Raw genomic sequence first — 21,822 nt, forward strand, 5'->3', positions numbered from 1 at the left:
TCCGTTGCCTACTCATTTGCACTCGAATATTAATATATAATTATATTAGGATATAGATGAATGACATGTAGGAAACCCTGAAAATAGATGTGTAAGACTATGTTCTTCCTTACACCTTCACTCCCTCACATATTTACTTTCATTTAAATATTTTTTTTCTCTTATAAAGTAGTGGACTTCACTTTCCTAATATGCACATGTTATATTATCTTATACCTTTTTTTATTAATTTAATTCTTTACCAAGTTGTAATTGACTATCCAAAATTAGTTTCGAATATATAAATTCAAAACCCAAATACGCTTTTAATTAATATGTATCTAATGTATCTTTTATAACTTAATATCTGCTGAATCATTAAACAAGTAATAACTAAATAAGAGAAACAATTATACGAATTAATTTCTTATCTATCCATCAATCACTTCTAATTTTTTTTTTACTTCTGAATTAAATTTCAATATTTATTAAAATAAATTATTAATATTTGCAAAAAATATAACTTATTTAACATAAATATTTAAAAATATTTATTATTCTAAAGTTTAATTATATATAAACATATGTGTTTCTTACAATGCAAAAATTAAAATCTTATTTTATTATTATATTTATAAGCGATTTTGGTCTAAACTTAAAAGGTCACACAAACAAGTGCACTGCTAAAGGTATTGATTTTAAATAATTGATAGCATCTAATATTTTTGACCAGGTAAATACAAATCAAAAGAAACCATTCGTATTTAATTATAAATTAGAATACAAATGTTAACGTCGGGTTTAACGATTTAAAACATAACATTTTTACACTAGTTTTAATAGGAAATTAAATATTTATTGCATGCATAATATAAAGTAGGGAATGTAATATTTTCTTCTAGTAAAGTTTCCGTTTTCATTTCATTAAAATCAACCATACAAATTGTTGTCAACAACACAAAAATGGAAAAAGAAAAAAAAGAACCAAGTGTGTATCTCGGTAACCACTAAACTATAACTCATTCAATATCAGTCAAACACTCTCATTGCTTCTACATTTATGTATTGAAAGTGTTAAACTCCCATTTAATGCAAATAAAAACAAGTACCCTAACTTTATCTCAACTTTATTTAGTTTATGAAGAAAAAAAAATGAAATAATGAAACCAACAATTTTCCTCATTTGGTTCAATAAAAAAATTAATTAAAATTTCTTGAGTAAATACTAAACTTGTCATTTCCCCATTTATTCCTTCAACTTGACCACTTTCTATTATTTAAATATTTGACACTACTTTTAAATATTCAATTAAATATAAATTATTAACATTAATGACATCATCTACTTTTACTTCTAAATTATCAGAAGAATTTAAAAATTTTACATACATTGATAACATATATGTTAATAATAGGTTAGTTTTTGGTAAAGAAAATTGGGGAGTAAGAAAAGAAAAACTACAGTACATTATCGGGGCGTCGCGGCTCACTTGACTGAAACGCGTAATGTTTTTGTAACAACCACCGAACAAGAACCTAAATAAAACACCAAAACAATAGTGGTCCCCACAATCATTCCGTACTATGGGCAAGACTCAACATGACTTCACTCCTGAGTTACCAACTTCAATTTGCCTCCCTTCCATTCTTCTTCCTCTTTATATACCACCACCCTCTTCACATTCACCACACACAACAACACAACCCTCTTCTTCTCTTCCCTTCTATTCTCTTCCTCACGCACATGAGAGTGGGAGCCACATCATCACCGCATCATGGAAAGCCCGGATATCTCGCCGCCGCATGTCGACGCATCTCGACCGTCCCTTGGCTTCCCCTTGGGCACTGCCCTTCTCTTGATCATCATCTTCACCCTCAGTGGCGTCCTCTCTTGCTGCTACCACTGGGACAGGATCCGTTCCCTCCGTCAATCTTTCTCTCATTCCGATCCCCAAATGCATTCCGATTCCACCAAATCTAAACCATCCACGGTACCTATCTATTTATCCTCTCACCAAACTATGTTTTTTTTTTTTTTTGTCTTTTTTCTGACAGTTTTTGTTTTCGTTAGGAATTGCGGCAGAACAGGGGAGCGAGCTTGCCAGTGTTGATGCCGGGGGATGAGGTGCCCAAGTTCATAGCCATGCCGTGCCCGTGCCAGCCTTCAAGGCCAGACAACGTTGTTGTCACCGTGGAATTGGAGGAGAAGCAGAAGCGGCTGCCCAAACCGCCGCAGTTACCGATCCCTTTGTATTTGTAATTAGCTACCTCCCAGGTTGTCAAAAGGGTAATGGTTTCGCAATGTAAAAATACACAGAGACAACATGGGTTCAAAAAACTTGACTGCTTGTGCTTCCTAGTTGCCACCATTTGTTGTGCTAATGTATAGTCATTTGTTGTGCTAATGGAAAAAAAATAATAATAAGGGGATAGATAGGGTTGCAGGTTAATTCGTAGATACTGAGGAGCTATTTCATTTGATTCAGTCCATCTCTGTGTTGTATGTAAAGTGTTAAGGAGTTTGTAGATGTTGGTGTTGATCGGAAACAGAATCCAATTTGGATGGCTCTTCCTTCTCTTCTTGATTTTGACATGCAAAAGAAAGTAGCAGATGTTGAGCACAACTTTTCTTTTATGAGATATTTAGGTGTGAATTTGAATTCATGATTTTAATTTCAGCAAGATTTTTATTTGTGAAAAGCTGTTTCTTTTTATAATGTGGAGGGTTCAGATAAGACAGAGTCGATCACTTTCTCCTCCTTAAACAAGAGAAAATCTGGGATCTATTTTAATTTTTGTTCAGGACTTTCTTTGAACAACGCTATATAAAAAGAATGAAAAATATCACATATAAATATATGTATTGTGTGTATTGGTTGGTAAAATTCTTGAAAAATCAAGCTCTTGATAGGAACGTACAACCTAATTTTTGGAGGCATTTGTCTGTATGGTGAGGCTGTGTCCCAAGAATGAAAAACTGGTCAAAGGCATGAAGAACATATATTCTTCAAATCAAAAGGCACTTAGATTTGCACCCAATTCCACATAGCGTTCTTTTGGTGAGAGGATTTGAAGTAGTGATTTGTTTTCCTTGACAATTTGTTCTTTTAACATGATCGTATATTGATTTGATGCCAGTAAATTTCTGAAACGTGCCCATATAATCATTTTGGTGAATGTCAGTGATTCAAGAAAGCATGCGCCTCCACAGAACTAAAAGAGACTTACTCTGTTGATGATGCAAACAATTAGTTGCACTTGCACAGTAAGGTGCACTTCCAAATCAATTTTCCTGTGAAGACAATAGAGCAGAAGTGGCATGAAAATGAGGTTTTAAAAGGTGTAGAAATAGTGCATTAATTTGACCAAGTGGAGAATGTTGTCCACTCCATGGTCATGAGTTTTGAAGATACGAGAGAAAGCAAAAGCAATTGGAAAACGTGATTGATGACCCACAAAGAATGATTCATATTGGGTTGTCATGACCTAACTTCACTGTGGCTTCAACAACGAAAATCCTTTGGTTAACCTTTCCTTGTTAGGAATAGCCAAAACTATGTCCCTGGTTTTGTTGGTGCGGTACAATAGTTGAAAAAGGTGTACCTTTCCGTGATTGTTGCCAGTACACACTCCTTTTCCTTTACCTCATTAATGGACCCAACATGTCCCCATTCTCCATTACTTACCCTCACATTTCACAGAAAATGCTCCTTAAGAAAAGATCCATGTTCACACCAACCCTTTCTTGGAAAGGAATGGTTCAATTCTCTCTACCTATTCAGTGTTGTTTGGGATATGCTTGTTGTGATGGAATGAAATATCAAACAGATTGCAGATAAACGAAGACACTGAATTTTACATCATGTTTGATAAGTGGAGAGAAGAAAAAATTAAGGTTGCTAGAGAACAAAAAATAAATCTTTGATAGAGTAATGAATTAGTTATTTACACACATTAATAATGTGTGGTCCTCTTCTTTATTATGCAGTTATATGATTCACACGAAACCTTAATTGTTATTGTCATATTCTGCAGTTACCTTGGTATCCTTCCTATGTTTTTCTTGTTGGAGAGACATCCATTCAAGTTTTCAACTCTTTTTCCAATCACAAAGCACGATTATAACGTCAAACTAATTCATCTTTGATGATCTCAGTAAACCAGATATTTTAAAAAATATTTTTCTCTATATTTCACTTATTTTTCTTCAGCAATAATTCAACACATAATTTTATTCCCATTTCTTAATTTATCCAACTTTTTACTTATTTTTATTATATTTTTTCCCGCAATCAAACATGGTGTTAAGAATGTTTGGTACTTTTCTTGAGAAAATAGAGATAAAGAAAATTTGACTAATTTTTTTTTTCTATTTATCTCCTTCTATCTATATTTTCTGTTCATCTATCTTAATTTTTTTAGTATTTTCTCTTATTTTTTTTTTACATTTTTATTATACTAAAACAATATAATTTTATTACTTTTATAATTCTAGTTACCTTTATAAGTAATTAATTAAAAGATATAAAAAACGTACAATTTAATTTTATATATATATATATATATATATATATATATATATATATATATATATACTTTATCGTTTGTTTTTGTCTTTTTCAAATACATTGTTGTCATCTCAAGGAATTAAAACTTGATATATAAAAAATTATATGGAGTGAAATGTAATATAGATATGAGAATTTGAGAACGTGAGTTGGTACTCATTTGTAACTCATCTTAATTCATATTATGCTTTTATGGTTCAATTCTTCGATTATCATTCACTTTGAAATTATTATTATTTTGATCCTTAATATCACCAATGGTGTCGTTCGCCCTTTTGCTTGGCCTTCTTAGCAGAAGTTTAACACCATAGTTTCATGGCACATTAGAGATAGTTTAATAGTTAGTTGCTTTTGTTGTATAAACGGTTGCTTAATTAATTTTATTGTAAGAATAGTTGGATTGATATGCGTTTTCTTTTTCTTCCCTTCACAAACTTAGTCTTTATATGCTAAGTTTTTGTTCATTGTAAAACTGAGTTGATCAATGAATGAAGAATTTTATTCTCTTATCAGAAACTCTAATATGGTATCAAAGCCAGGTTGGTTAGTAAAGGCTTCACACAAACAGAGGGGGTATATTTTTTTGAAACCTTTTTTCCTGTAGTTAAGATTACTACTGTTCGATTTCTACTCTCCCTTGTTGTTTCCTCTCGCTAGTTTCTTCATCAATTAGATGTAGACAATGCTTTCTTATATGGTGATCTTGTTGAAAAAGTCTACATGAAACTCCCACAAGGCCTACCTCTTGCTTCTCCTAAACTTGTGTGCAAACTTCACAAATCTTTATATGGATTAAGACAAGTAAGTAGGCAATGGAATGCCAAGCTTACCTATGCTCTCAACTTTGGTTTTGTTCAGAGTACAACAAATTACTCTTTATTTGTCAAGCACACAACTAGTTCTTTCACAACCCTCCTAGTCTATGTCAACGACATAATTATGATTGGGAATCATCTTGGCATGATCATTGACATTAAAGCATATCTTCACACCCAATTCCACATCAAGGATCTTGGTGATTTGAAATATTTTCTAGGCTTTAAAGTGGCCTGATCCAAACGTGGCTTAATCCTTAATCAACGCAAATATTGTCTTGATATTATTTCAAAATTTGGACTTACTAGGTGCAAGCCGCTAAGTTCTCTAGCCACCCCTTCAGTTAAGCTTGTTGATAATGAGGGTGAACTCATCCCTGATCCCACTAAGTTTAGAAGACTCATTGGCAAACTGTTGTACTTGACAGATACCCATCCAGACGAATCCTTAGATACATAAAAACTGCTCTTGGACAAGGCCTTTTTTATCCTATTCAGAACCCACACAGATTACAAATCTACTCTGATTCTTATTAGGCTACGTGTAACACCACTCGCAGGTCCATAACTGTTATTGCATCTTCTATGGACATTCCTTCATTTCTTGGAAGCTCAAGAAGCAAAATATTGTGTCTCGCATTTTAATAGAAGCAAAATATCAAACATTGGCCATTGTGGCTTGTGAATTACAATGGCTGAAATATGTTGTTGATGATCTTTAGCTCACCATTTCTCTCCCTATTTGCACCTTTTGTGATAATCAATTTGCCATCCAACTTGCCAAGAATCCTTCCTTTCATGAAAGAACCAAACATATAGAAGTTGACTGTCACTTCATACATAGCAAAATTGTCGATGGGCTGATTTTGTTGTCTCATATTCCCTCTCAGCATCACCTTGTTGATATGTTCACTAAAGCTTTGTTTCTTGCGCCTTTCACCGCTAACATGTCCAAGATGGGTCTTTTAAATATCCATAACCCACCTTGAGAGGGGGTATTAGAGATAGCTTAATAGTTAGTTGCTTTTTGTTGTATAAATTGTTGCTTGGTTAATTTTGTTACGTTGTTATGCGTTTTTTTTCTTCCCTCCACAAACTTAGCTTTTATATGTTAAGTTCTCATTCATTGTAAAACTGGGTTGATCGATGAATAAAGAATTGTATTCTGTTTTCATAAACTCTAATATGGCATGAGATCAACCAAGGGAGATAATGCTATTACAATTAATGAACATTTGAGATGTTTAGAAAAAAACAAATGAGGGATGCAATTAAGGGAGAATTATAGATGGTGCTAAAAACTTTGTTGAGGACGTTGTTTTCTTGTTTTTCAAAAACTAAAAGCGAAAATAGAAAATAGGACCAATATTCGATTATTACATGTGTTATGAGAATTTTTTTTAATGAATTTTTATAATTTTTTTAATGAATATTTATAATTTTAAGGTTTCACTTTTTTAAAACTGATATAGTATATCATAAAAGAAAATAAGAAAATAATTTGGATGATCTAAATAAATAAAAAAATATAATATGGTTGCAAAAAGGAACCATATTTTAATTACAAAATTACAAAATTGTAAAAATTACGGTGTCAAAACTGCTCTGCTAAATGGTTGCAAAAAGGAACCATATTTTTAAATCAACCGCTTTCAATGTTTTTTTTTCTATCGGCACGCTTTTTGAATTTAATATCTCACATTATATCCATATTTTGAATAAAATAAGAATTACACATAGGTAATTGGCAACATAAATCAGATGTGTTCTGAATGGAATAGTTTCTTTTTCTTGATAAATTCCTCATTAGTAAAAATCCATATGCTCATCTTGAAAAGGTAAGGTTTTTAAAATTAAATGATTGTTTATCATCCATTTGGTCGCATCTGATTTTTATGCTATGTTTAAAACAAACATGAAAATGTCCGTATAGCTTGGATGCATCCTGCTAATCTCTATTGAATTACAAATATGATAAGATATTGAAATGGTTAAACCAAGTAAATGTGTGAAATATTCCATATTTTTATTCTTTTATTAACCCTCTTCAGCTTAATTATGATATTCTTATTCCATATTCCATATTTCATGGACTTTTAATCTTTAAAGAGAAACAAAACACTGTCCTCACATATATAGTAAGAAAGCATATTTCCACTATTTTTTTTTACTTTTTTTATTTTTATTTTTATTTTTAACTTTGTTGCTTCTTGTGTCATTAAGTAACCAATTTTTATTTGTTGAAGGTTAAAGGCAACCAAACTCGGTCTTCTTTGTATCTTTAATTAATATATATATATATATATATATATATATATATATATATATATATATATATATATATATATATATATATATATATATATATATATATATATATATATATATATATTCAATATGTTGATGTTAGTATTTACTCCTCTACTTAATGTTTTATATAGAATGGTCAACTATAATCTTCTTTATCTAATTTAATCGATGATTTAAATGCTTTTAGAAAATCTTTCCTGACATAGTTTCAATCAGTAGCAAAATATTTAGTAAAATTGAAATTTATACATTGATCCGAGTTTATTTATTTATTGAGTATCATTGAATCACTACTAAAAAATACACATTTTTTCAATTTTCTTAAAAAAAAATTCTCATAAAATACTAATAAATTTTATTATGAATCATAACTGATAAAAAATTATTATTAACTTTTATAAAATATTATACATAAAGAAATTATATATAATTTTGTAAAAAATCTTACGATCTTGTAATTTTGCAGAGAATAATTATTCATTTTAAAAAAAGTAACAAACAAAAGTTCTTTTATTCAAAATTTTATAAAAGTTTGTTAAAACAATTTCATAAAATACAAAAACTTTAGTAGTGAACCAAAATTAATTTATTTTAATTAAAAATTTTAGAAATCAGAACTTGATCGATAACGAAACTAAGAATGTTTTCTTTTAAGATATTAGAGTCGATAAAATGACGGTTGACTAATTCTAGTAGCTGCTCAAAGCTGAAAAAAGAGTGTAGATATGAAGTCTAACCTAATTATATCACATTTGACAACGTTAACCACAAAACTAGAAAAAAAATCATATGACATGTGCAGCTTTTATCGCCACAAAATGAGTTGAAAGTTTGTATTTTTATTATTTGTTAATGACATGAGATGCATAATTGTAGTTTGTGAAACTCCCAAAGATAATGGATCTCATGTGTGCTTTGTCTTCACCATTGATGTCATAAAGTATAAGAATGGCAGAGTCAGGTGAAAATGTTTGATTGGGAGCGTACGGATGCATGATAAGGTAGCGTTTGTGGCCATGTCCAAAATCACTTATGGGAACCATTCTCCAAACAATACTTTATTTAACTAGTGGAGTCTTGTCTTCACTGGATTAAAGGTAACAACTTTGCTTTTCTTCTTCTGGTTATTGCTTAGTGCTAAAGATTATTCTACTAAACATCACTTATATATTATAAGTCATTTTTTGTTTTTTTTCTCCACTTTATGGCGATGTTAAGCCAAAAAGAGATCATCAAAGACTGTGATTTAATTATAATATCCAAACAGCGGCTGAGAATCTTTTGCGATCTTCATGCTCATCTCAGTTAATAATTAAGATGACTGATTAGGCAAGTCATAATTTTTTATTACTATAAGTAAACAGCCACCATTTCATGAAAAAAATATATTAGATAACTTATCTTGTGAACGATATTTAATGAGTACTTTTACGTTTTGATAAAATTTTGAATTTTTAAATATTGGAAAGATATTTAACAAATGTAGAAAAATCATTGTCAACTAAAATAAGTTTAGAAATTATTTTTTTAAAAACGTACATAATTTAACTTAAAGCATTTAAATTTAAAAAATTTAAGAATAACATTGAATATATTTTAAAAGAAAATATTATTTAAAATTGTAGTGATCTAGATAAAGAAATTAATATCTGTGATTTTTTTTTGTTTGAGCTAGTAATACTTTAGATTTTCAATTTAAATGAATGAAAATGCAAGAATTGACAGGACACAAAAGTTCATGCACAATAATATATCTCAATGCGACTATTAATTAGCCATCATTTGGGGTTACCGAAATTCTTAATGATTTATCTCTACTTTCAAGCGGTTGCATCTATAAGCAATCCACTTTTCCATTTTTTCATAGATACCTTTCTACCACGTACTTTTCTCCACTAGTGCAGTTTCATGTTTAGACAACGTCTTATATGTCTCGGTTCTCCCGCAAACGAGATAGATAGAGAGCGGTGGCATTTTTATGATTTTAAACAACTTTTATGTCTCGGTTTACAAAAGAACCAAGGCCTATGAGTGTTTATGCCTCGGTTATAATTCTAACCGAGGCAGTAATGCTGTCAAAAAATTCCAACCTTCTCGCTTTTTTGAAATTCAAAACTAATGACGCAATTTTATGCCCCGGGTCCCACTCAACCGAGGCCTATTCAGGTTTATGCCTCGGTTTCGAATTAACCGAGGCAGTAAAACCAATTAGGTTTAAAAACCCCAAATCGCAACATTGTTCCTGCGTCTTATTCATTCGGAAAAAAAGGGCAGTCGCTGGTTCAAAGAATCCAGGTCGCGCCACCACTGATTTTGCTCCTCCATCACGATGACTCCATGATTGTCCTCTTCATCTTTGAGAAGAGACTCCGTGAGCGCTGCGAAACCCTAGTGCTGCGAAACCCAGCGAGGGTTTCACCGGGAGAGTGAGAGGGTGAGGGAGACCGGGGATCTGGTACGGCGCAAAATCGAAGAGAAAGGCTTCGGGGGGTTTTAATGGCCTGGATCATGCACACGTCGAAGATGGATATAGGGTTGAAGACGAGCCTCTGGATTTGAAAAGTCTTGGACAAGTCCTTGCTCCAGGTGAAGAGGATGTCGGGGATGAAGATATTGGGATGAGACTCTTTCAGGATAGCTTCGATCTGAGGCTGGATGAAGTGCGCTGCCATGTGGATTTTTGCGGCGGTGGTGCTCATGGTGGCTGAAACCAGATTTTCCACAGCTTCCGGTAGACCCACACGGGTGTTGGGGAATTTGATGACGTGGACGCAGATGTGGTGGTCGAAGGCTATGTCATCGTCGATGGTTTTCTGAAAGAGTTCGGCGTTGTCGGGAGTGGTGACGATTGTTACGTGCTGTCCACGTGAGGCGACCAAGCGTGAAAGCTGAACCAGTGAGATTTGATGGGGGCGTGCGGTGGCAGATTGGAGTTGTGGTGGTTTGAAGGGAAAAGAAGAAGAGGCTGCTGGAAGAAGAAGCTTTATTTTTTAATTAGGTTTACCCATCAGGCCTCAGTTATGAAAAAACTGAGGCAGTGAATATTAAATATGCCTCGGGTTAGTAACCGAGACATAAAGTACTACCCTTTTACCTCGGCTGTATATGTCTCGGTTGTGGACCTGAAGCCAAAAGCTGGAAATAACCTCTGTCATTTCCCTTCCCTGCACTAGTGCTCTCATTTTAACTTTTTTCTTTTATAACTTATGTTTAGGGTTCTATAACTTTTTCCTTGATGCTTTTATAATTGGTTAAATCATTTGTCATTTTTATAGGAAAATTTAAAGTAGGTCTCCTGCACATCTAATTTTTTTTATAAATTTTATATTTGAATTTATAAAATTGTTATATTTAAAGCAACTCAAACATTTATTTTTAAATTATAGATATATAAATATTTAAAAAATAAAAAATAAAATTCAATGCAAAATATACATTTAAATAAATTTAATTTTGTTAAAAATATCAATTATAATAAAAATACCATTGTAAAATTTATATAAAAATTAAATTTAATAGGATGAAATTGATTAGGTTTTAAAAAAATTGAGACCAAATTGAAACAAAATAACAAATACAAAGACGACATTAAGACTTCTTACATTTAATAGTGACATGTGGCACAGTTACGATCACATCACATTGTCTCTATCACGTGACATACCGTCTTCTTGACACATGGTAATTATTACTTTTTAAATAAAAATTATAAAAAAATTATAAAAAAAACATGTACCAACCACGACACATAATTAACTCTATTAGTATACTACTAAAGAAAAAGATATAATTACAACAAATTTTTCAAAATAAAAAACTAATTAAGAAAAAAAAACCTACTTAAAATTTCCCAAAACAAAAATAGACACAATTGATTTAACCTTTATAATTCATCAACCGCACACTTCTACCCATTCCTTGCTAGATTATAATATTCTCTTACTTAGCTTTTTCCTTTTCAATTCACAATTATGACTACCTTTTTTCATAAATCGATACCAAGTGCCAACATGGGACGCTTCACCTAAAAATTCACCAGTTTGTTTTCCAAGATTCTTCAATTTTCCAAACAATGATCCAATAACAGAAGATTGATATGAACTTCATAACTAGTTTGATATATCATAATTCAATTTTTAATAGATTTAAAATATAAGATTTGTTACGGTCCCAACACACAAAATTAATAAACATATTCTTCTTCTTTCTACGTGAAGAGAAAATGAAGATCACATCATAAATAAGATGACTTTATTGAAGAAAATAACATTATGAATAAAATGATTTGATTGAAGAAAATAATAAAATTTATTATGAACAATAGTCATTTTAGAGTAGATAGGACAACAATTTGAAAACAAAAGTTATCAATATGTTTTACGTGACAATAGTTAAAAAGCGATCATGAATATAGCATAATTGGTTTAAATTTCAGAAACATAATTAATGGTATAAATAAAGCTAATAAAATAGAGAAAAGAAGAAAAGAAAAAAAATAGAAAATGAGAGAATTGGGAACAACTCCTCTATGTGTTTTATTTATGATAGGAGTAGTCCTAATTATAGATACAAAATGTAATTCCCATGAATAATACAAATTAAATAGTTGATATAAATATTTAACCCTCATAAATAGTAATTAATCATATGAGTAATTTGTAGCAAATCAATCAATCATCAATCGTAGTAATTGTATCAAATCAATAGAGGTTAATTCATTCGTATAACACCCCGTTGTGCCTCGTTAAAATCTTATTAGGAACAACCACTCGGGATAAAAAACCTAGTGTTAATCACGTAGTTTATTTCTCCCCTTCATATAAACTTACATCATAAAGATAATGAAGTCCAAACATGTGAATATGTGCTCAAAAGTTCATTCTTCTTAAAAATGGCATTATATATAGATTTGTTAGATTTTCACATGAACGAATCTTTTGGATATTTGTATCATCCTTTCAATTGAACAATAAACTATTGTCTTCATATATGATTGTTGATTCCATCTTTGCCGATGATAGACCACAAGTTTGTCACACATGTTGAATTATAGACCTTAACCAAACACATTCACAACTTATCTTATGTAATGCTAAATATTCTGCATGATTTGACGATGTTGTTGTTATGGTTTGTTTCATATACCGCCATGAAATCATTGTGCTACCACATGTGAACAAATACCTTATTTTGTGATCAACCAATATGACATTGAGAGGATATGATAAATAACATGCATTTGCATGACCCATTAGGTCTTGATTTTGAATCATTTGGATAAAATACTCCAATCCAATGTCTTCTTATAGGTGAAAAACTATATCTTGCTTAACAAATTTACAAAAAATGTAATATTAGGTCGAGCATAATTAAATTAATACATTAGTATTTCTATAACACTAAGATATGATACTTCTAGACCAAGAAGTTTTTCATCATTTTGTTAAGGTCTAAAAGAGCCTTTATTGACATGTAACGACCTTACAAAATAATATATGTGACTTGTCTATTTATAACCTTTTAAGCACCTTCATTATATAAGCTTGTTGAAGTATAAAAACACCTTTATTTATATGCTTAATTTCTTATTTCAAACAAAACTTTGCCCATCCAAGATCCTTCATCTAAACTTTCTTTAAGCGATAAATTATCCTTGTGAGCTTATTAGGAGTTCCAACGATGTTTATGTCATCTACATAAACAACAATTATGGCAAATTCTCTTTCTAATATTTTCATATAAATATAAGGACAAATAGGATCATTTTCATACCCTTTTAAAAAGCACTCACTAAGACAATTATACCACATACGTCCTGATTGCTTTAATCAATACAGGGACTTGTCCAATTTTATTGAATAATCTTCTTTGCAATCTGTCTTGTTGGGCAAATTAAATTCTTCAAGGATTCCATATAAATATCATTCTCAAGAGAATCGTACAAATAGATTATAACATCATCTATTAGATGTAAATGCATATCTTATTGTGCAACTAGGATGATCAAATATTGAAATGTTGTTGCATTTAACACTAGTGAAAAATCATTGAGCAACCACCCGTACTTTGTATCTAACAATTTCATCATTCTTATTTTGTTTTTGTGCAAAAATTCATATGTACCCAACGGGTCTCACACCCTCAGGTGTGAGAATTACAGGTCCAGAAACCTTTTGTTTAGAAAGTAAATATAATTATGCTTATTTGCATATTTTCATTCTGGTCAATCATTTCTTTGTCGACAATCTTCAATGATCATTAGTTATTGATCTGATTGTCACTCTTAACATTCAACGTTATATTATATGCAAAAGTTTTGTCAATATTGACTTTATTTTGGTTCCATATTGTGTGATTTATTAGATAATTTATTTAGATCTCATCATTTTCAACAATTTCAGGTACCTAAGGTTCTTCTGGAATCAAATCATTAATTTTTGACAAATGAATCTTTTGATATTTCTACCTTTTCGATTAGGTCATCTAACATTTTAGCTTATTTTCTCATTTGAGAGTTTTTCTCTTTGGAACCAATAGGGCTATCACACTTCAAGCGTGTCTTCGAAACCAACTGGCCTATTACGCTTCAGGTATGTTATGAATTAATATCAAATCTATTTAGAACATTAACAACTAATATATATATGATTTAGTTACTCTTTGTGTCGATATATATAAATAAAACTAATAATAAAAAGAAGAATAATAATATGAATAACTATATTAAATCAATCACGACTATTAATTCATATTAATTATCCATTAATATTTCACAACTATTTTTCTTATAAGAAGTAAGGAATACAAAATATGTTTACCTGCAACTATGGTAGCAAAGATAACGAGAGGAGAAAAAAACCAAGCACTACAATAAATCTAGAATAAATTACACCTTTTAAAAGTTATTTTCGTTTTTATATATTATTTTTCTAATATTCACAACCATCTCAATTTTATTATAAAGTTTATGTTAGGCACCCTTGAGTTTGAATCATAGTATGTTTGTAAGCAGTGGCGGATCTTGACCAACATTGTCGGGAGAGCCAAAATAATACATCACATTTCATTATTGTCACTAACACAATAAAAATGAATATATAACTTAGTATAACGATAATCTAATGAATCTATTCTTTTATTCTTCATCAATATACCTATTTAAAAAAAATACTAAAAAATGATTTATCATAATCTAATAAAAAATTTAGAGACATAAATACCAAAAGAAAATTCGATGATAATCAAACCACACTTAAAATTCAATTATAAAAAACACACAATACAATCATTTGTTCTTCTATGTTCATAAAATAAAAAATCAATATAAAAGAGGCTCATTAAATAGATTATTAAACTAATATTTCACTATCAAGTGAGATAAAAGAGAATTACGTACCTTCCTTTTTAGGATGGAAGAGAACATTTGAGAGATGAGATAAAAAATAATTGATCTTTTTCTCTTTAGAAACAAAAGAAGATAGGTAAGAATGGAAGATGAGAACAATTTGTAAGAAACTCAAGGCATAAACATATAAACGAGACTTATTAAATAAATTATTGAACTAATATTTCACTATTAAGTGAGACAAAATAATTATTTTCTTCTTTTCTTCCTCAAGGATGGAAGAGAATAAAGAAGAAATAAGAGAAAAAATAATAGATCTTTTTCTTTTCAAAAACGAAAAGAAAAATAGATGAGAATGAAATGTGAAAACAATTTATGAAAAACACAACCTATAATGAAAACAAATAATATAAAATATTTTGATAAATCTTTTTAATCTTTATTCTTTATTATATTTGATTTTATATTTTATTATTTATTAGTATTATTTATTATATTTATAAAAGAAATAAAATATTTAATTTAATATTTATAACAAAATAAAATAAAAATACCTAATATCTATAATAAAAAAAGTAAAAATACATATTGTAAAAAAGAATTCAAAATTTTTGGGGGGGCCAAGGCCCCTCCCTGCTACCATAATAATCCGTCATTGTTTGTAAGATGAAAACAAAAATAAAAACCCGAGGGTTATAAGAAATATTAATCTTATTATTTTTAATATTTTACTTATTTAAGATATAATTTCAGCATGAGGAATGCTAATTATAAAAAACATAGTAAATAAGATCAGTATGTGTTAAGTTTATTTATTTTTATTTAAGTTATTTATATATTTTGAATTCATGTAAGTTTTTTGTATTTATTAAATGTGAACCTTATATTATTTTTAATTTAAATATTCATATTTAAAGATAACAAATTTCTTCCCTCATAATTTTTTTTGACTTTTTATAAAAATTTCATCACACCCATGTAAAATATATTTTATTCATCCTCATCTCCTTGCATTCATCTTATTCATCCATATTTATCATTTTTATTAATATACATATATCCTTCGATTTCATTTTTTTCTCATCTCCTTCATTTATGTCTTACTTCTCATCTTTTTCATTCATACAACTTTCCTTCATCCACATTCATTTTCTTCATTTAAATTTATCTTCTTAAACTATTATAATTATTTATTTAATTTTTATTATTTGAACACGAATGTACTATAATCATTTTTAGTGACTATCATTACCAAGCCGACGTAAAAAATTTAAAATAAAAAAGTCTTAATATCGGTTTGGTTGACACTAAATTATTTTAATTAAAAAATTAATTTAAAATTTAATAATAATTTAATGCTGATTAAATCGACGTTAATTTGAATTAACCTTCAAAAGTTAATATTAACAAATTAGCGTTTATGAGTTTATAGTATCGTATAAACATATAATACGAAACCAACACTAATATATCAATTTTTACTTATTAGTAGAAATTTTTAAGGTTTAATTACTCATATGATATACAAGTGTGTCAATCTGGTACTCACTTTTAAAAAAGTGTCAATTGCATCCCAACTTTTAAAAAAATATTTCAATTAGGTCCTTTTCAGACGGGGTAGACTAACGTCGTTAGTCAACGTGCCACATGTCAGTCTGTGATTTTTTTATTTTTTTTTAATTTTATTAATTTAAAATAAAAATAAAAATGCCACATGTTAGGTCCTTGTGTGTGACACGTGGCATTGCAATGTCACGTGTCAGTGTCACTATGTCATTGTGTTGATTTTGATTTAGTACCCGTATATGGTTTTTGGTTTCAATTTAGTACCTACTTATGTGTATCTGATTCAATCTTGACCTAATTTTTTTTAATAATTAAAATTCATTTTTTATAAAATTAAAAGTAATTAAGTATAAAATTTTTACAAAAATTAAGTATTTGATATTTATATTAAAATTTAGTGGTAAAAGTCATTTTATTAAGTCATTTTTAATAAAAAAAATTAGTATAACATTTAGACAAATAGAAATTTTGGTTTAAAATTAGTAAGAGATAATATTATTCTATTTTGGAAAAAAATAATAATTAAAAAAACATGAGTACTTAATAAAAAAGTAATTAATAAAGTAATATGTTAAAAAGTCATTTTTAATAAAAAATATTAATAAAACATTTATACAAATAATAAATTTGATCTGAATTTAGGAGAAACAATATAAATATTAGTACTTAATTTTGTAAAAATATTTATACTTAATTAGTTTTAATCTTATAAAAAATGGATTACAAAAATATTTTACTTATTAAAAAATTGGGACAAAATTGAATCAAATACACATAAGTGGTACTAAATTGAAACAAAAAGACATATATAGGAACTAAATCGAAATCAACACAATGACATCTGGTAGTGACACTGATACGTGGCATTGCAATGCCACGTGGCACTGGCAATACCACGTGTCACACACAGGGACTTGACACGTAGTATTTTTTTATTATTTTTTTCAAAAAGTTAAAAAAGAATTAAAAAATTAAAAAAACCACATACTGACACTTGGCACGTTGACTAAAGGCGTTAGTCAATTCCGTCTGAAAGATACCTAATTGAAACACTTTTTCAAAAGTTGAGATGCAATTGACACTTTTTTAAAAGCGGGTACCAGATTGACACACCTATACCAAAGTAAGTGGTATTATCAAAGTAATTAAACCAACTTTTAACTAGTACTTAAAACACTTTGTTCATGTTAATAGAGCAACAACAAATAATGATTAGAACAATTTCTTTAAATAACCCACTCATCCAAAGAGGAAATATTATAGAAGGATTTTATCAAACTTTCTCTCATTTGTAAATGTATTTTTATAATATTTTTCAAACAATTAAGAAAACCAACATAACATATTATCGAGTGCCGATATAATATCATTAAAGCAATCAAAAAGTTTTATACAAGTTTTTAAAATGAAAAAAATATCAAATAACATTTAAAAAAACAGTATAATTTATTCAAAATTCTGTCATATTTAATAATTATTTATATAAAAGAAGTCATTCATAACACTGAACTGTCATTGATTTTTTGTCATACAAGTGACGTTTAAGAAATTGTTCTCAATTTAAAATTAAAAGGTGAGTAATAGTAAAAAGTTTCTTTATAAAATGAACCCAAAAAAAAAGAAAGTCAAAACTATAATAGCAGTATTTCAGAATTTCAGCATATGCCTTTAAGTCTCCAGAATAACCGGAATATATTCCTCAATTTATTCCGATACGACTTCTATTATGAGTCAAAATTATGTGCCTAAACCAAATGCATTTCTTTGATTAAAATATTAAGAATCATAATATATTAAAAAATGTTCAAGCATATGCTAACAAATCACGAATTTTGTAATAATCTAATATATCTTCAAAAGCATCATATTCACTTTAAAATATAAGATCACAAGGTTTATACGTAGTAGATTCCGAATTTGCGTATTGCCAAAAATGATATGCGCATGCACTAACTACCTAAATTGTCCGTATCCTTATATGGAATTATACTCGTTAATAAAAAAAAATTAACAAAAAAATTTTAGAATTTTAATTATGCATGAAACTCAATAAAATCTGTCAAGTAATATATATATTAGTAAATTAGAATTTTTATTATAAATAAAAATGTCTGTATGTAAAATCCTCAATAATTTATATATTATTTATGAATATTTTTTCTGATAATTTTCGTTAGGAAAATAAACATCATAGTTTGTCTTTTTGAAATTTATCGTATCGTAGTAAAATTTGTCTGTAATTTTGTGTTTTAAGATTCATTGATTGACAGTGGAATTTATTTTTTAACATCTATCAGTAATTAAATTTTTTGAAAATTATTGATAAATCTGTCAGTAATTAATTTTTTAAAAATTATTATTAATTGACTTTTCTAAAATCTGTTTGCAAAATAGACACCAATTACCACTGAATCTAATAAAATGTTTGTTATAAATTAATTAAAGATGAGTGGAAAGAAAAAAGAAGAGGAGAAGAAAGAAGAGAAGAAGAAGGAGAGGAGGGAGAGGAGGATGAAGAAGAGGAGGTGGAGGAGGAAAATGATGATAAGCAGAATAGCAAAGAAGAGCTTTAGAGGAGTAGGGGTGAAAATTTTTAAATCATACATAGTAAAAAATTTAGAATTTTTTTTAATTATAGGTTAAAATATTATTTGGGTCCCAATTTGTGTAAAGATTTTTCAAATAAGTTCTAATTTTGGTTTTGTGTTCAAATATGTCCTAATTTTCGTCAATTTTGTTCAATTGGGTCCTTTTTTGCTAACACCATTTAAATCATTAACGACCATGAATAGTGACGGCCACGTGTCACTTCGTGGTTTTTTTTGAATTTTTTTTTATTTTTTTTAAATGTACACGTGTCAACCCAGTAGCGTATCACGTGTCACTTCGTGATTTTTTTGAAAATTTTTTTGATTTTTTTTTGATTTTTTTTGATTTTTTTTAAAAAACATTTAAATGTCCATGTGTCAACCCAGTAGCATGCCATGTGTCAAAATCAATGTTCTATATTCAATTTGGTCCCTATATTTGTTATTTTTGTTCAATTTAGTCCCAATTTTTGTTAACATTAACCAATTTGGTCCTTATCGAATATGTGATCAAATTTAATTTTTATATCAAAGTTATAATGATGTGAATTTTAATATATTATATAAAAATATTTTAATAAAAAATTAAATTTGGTTTCAATTTGGAGATGGATCAAATTGGTTAATTTTAACAAAAATTGGGACTCAATTGAACAAAAATAACAAATATAGGGACCAAATTGAATATAGAAAATTGACTTTGACACGTGGCACGCCACTGGGTTGACACGTGGACATTTAAAAAAATATAAAAAAAATTCAAAAAAAAAATTCAAAAAAATCACAAAATGACACGTGACAATCACTGTTCATGGCCATTAATGATTTAAACGGTGTTAGCAAAAAAAGACCCAATTGAACAAAATTGACGAAAATTGGGACCTATTTGAACACAAAACCAAAATTAGGACTTATTTGAAAATATTTGACGAAAATTGAGACCAATAAGTTATTTTAACCTAAATTATATGTAGTATATTAAGAATTGATGAGAATTAAATTAAATATTTTTTTATTTCTTTTATAACGTACAATATTTAATGTTAATAAATGATAAATTACAAAATTAAATATAATAAAGAATAAAAACATTATTAAAATATTTTTTATTGTTCCTTCCACTGTCTTTTGAGTTTCTAAAAAAATATTCTTATGTTTACTTTCATGTGTTTTTTTTTTGTTTTTGAAGAGAACAAAACTTCTAATCTTTGCTATCATAGTAAAATTTCTTTTGGAAATTGAACATGTCATAGTAAAATTTATCTGCAATTTTATTTTTTAAAGTTTATTGACAAATTTGTTGATAATGGAGTTTATTTTTAAAATTTATTGGTAATTAAATTTTTTAAAAATTATCGTTAAATTCGTTAGTAATTCAATTTTTTTAAAATTTATTAGTCATTGAATTTTTTAAAATCTATTTGCAAAATAGACATCACCAAATCTAATAAAATATTTGTTATAAATTAATTAAAGATGAGTGGAAGAAAAAAAAAAGAGCAAAAGAAAGAAGAGAAGAAGAAGGAGGAGGGAGAGGATGATGAGGAAGAGGAGTTAGAAGAGGAGAAAAGCAAAGAGGAGTTTTAGAGGATTAGGAGTAAAAGTTTTTAAATTATGTTTAGCAAAAAATTTAGAAAACTTTTAAATTATGTGTAGTATATTAAGAATTGATTAGAATTAAATTAAATATTTTTTATTTCTTTTATAAAGTACAATATTTAATGTTAATAAATAATAAATTATTAAATTAAATATAATAAAGAAAAAAAATATTATTAAAATATTTTTATTGTTCCTCTCATTGTCTTTGGAGTTTCTCATAAATTATCTTTGTCTCCTGGTCTCACCTATTTTTTTTTTTTTTTTGTTTTTCAACATAACAAGACACATCATTTTTGTTATCATTTCTTATATGTTATCTTCCATTTTTGAAAACAAAAGTAATTATATCTCGTCTCATTTGATAGTAAAGATATTAATTTAATTATTGAATATAGAAGAATAAATATTGTACTGTGTATTTTCTCATAACCAATTTTTAATTGTGACTTGATTATCATATATTTTTATTCTAGTATTTACGTCTCTCAATTTTTTATTAAATTATGATAAATTAATATTTAGTCTTAATTTTTTTTTCTAAATACATAAATTAGTGAATAATAAAAGAAAAGATTCATTTTTTAAAAGTGATAGAATGAAAGTTAATTGTGAAGATGAAAACAGGACAAATTCAACTTTTTCACATAATTTCAAATATGATACTAATAATCCAATTGTTCAATTGGATGAACCCTCTCTTTAAGGTTTAAAGAATTACAGGTGAAGAGTTTCATAGTAATTGTTTGGAACATGATCTAGAAAAACATCTTCAAATATAAGAATATCTAATGAGTCAAAGAGATGGAATCCATATATAAAATCCATATATAAAAATTAGTAGGTAAATCTCATGTAGTAATTCAGTTAGTCCCACTACAAGAAGAACAACTAACTAATAGAAATAGATATTAAAAGGGTTCAAACCTCATTTAGAAAAGATTGAAATCTTCAGTCCTATTCAACTTAGAAAATTCGACATATATTCTCTCAATATGTCACTTTTTCTTGTGACTATGCATTTAGGTAACAAAGATCTGCATTTAGATCTC

At 28.4% G+C, this 21,822-nt stretch overlaps 2 protein-coding genes across 2 annotated transcripts; one reads left to right on the forward strand and one right to left on the reverse strand.

Annotated features, from left to right (window-relative positions):
* The first annotated feature begins 1,650 nt into the window (after positions 1-1,650).
* On the forward strand, positions 1,651-2,712 carry LOC114176608 (uncharacterized protein At5g65660-like). The gene is made up of 2 exons (XM_028061694.1): positions 1,651-1,970; positions 2,051-2,712. The coding sequence occupies exons 1-2, from the start codon at positions 1,755-1,757 to the stop codon at positions 2,237-2,239; spliced, it is 405 nt and encodes a 134-aa protein (XP_027917495.1). The 5' UTR covers positions 1,651-1,754; the 3' UTR covers positions 2,240-2,712.
* Positions 2,713-9,996: 7,284 nt separating this feature from the next.
* LOC114175408 (UDP-glucose flavonoid 3-O-glucosyltransferase 7-like) lies at positions 9,997-11,352 on the reverse strand. Its single transcript, XM_028060174.1, has 2 exons — positions 11,337-11,352; positions 9,997-10,640 (listed from the first exon to the last, which is right to left on the reverse strand). The coding sequence occupies exons 1-2, from the start codon at positions 11,350-11,352 to the stop codon at positions 9,997-9,999; spliced, it is 660 nt and encodes a 219-aa protein (XP_027915975.1).
* Positions 11,353-21,822: the final 10,470 nt, after the last annotated feature.

The sequence above is a fragment of the Vigna unguiculata genome, chromosome 3 (genome assembly GCF_004118075.2).
Source record: "Vigna unguiculata cultivar IT97K-499-35 chromosome 3, ASM411807v1, whole genome shotgun sequence".
In the NCBI taxonomy this organism is placed as follows: Eukaryota; Viridiplantae; Streptophyta; class Magnoliopsida; order Fabales; family Fabaceae; genus Vigna; species Vigna unguiculata.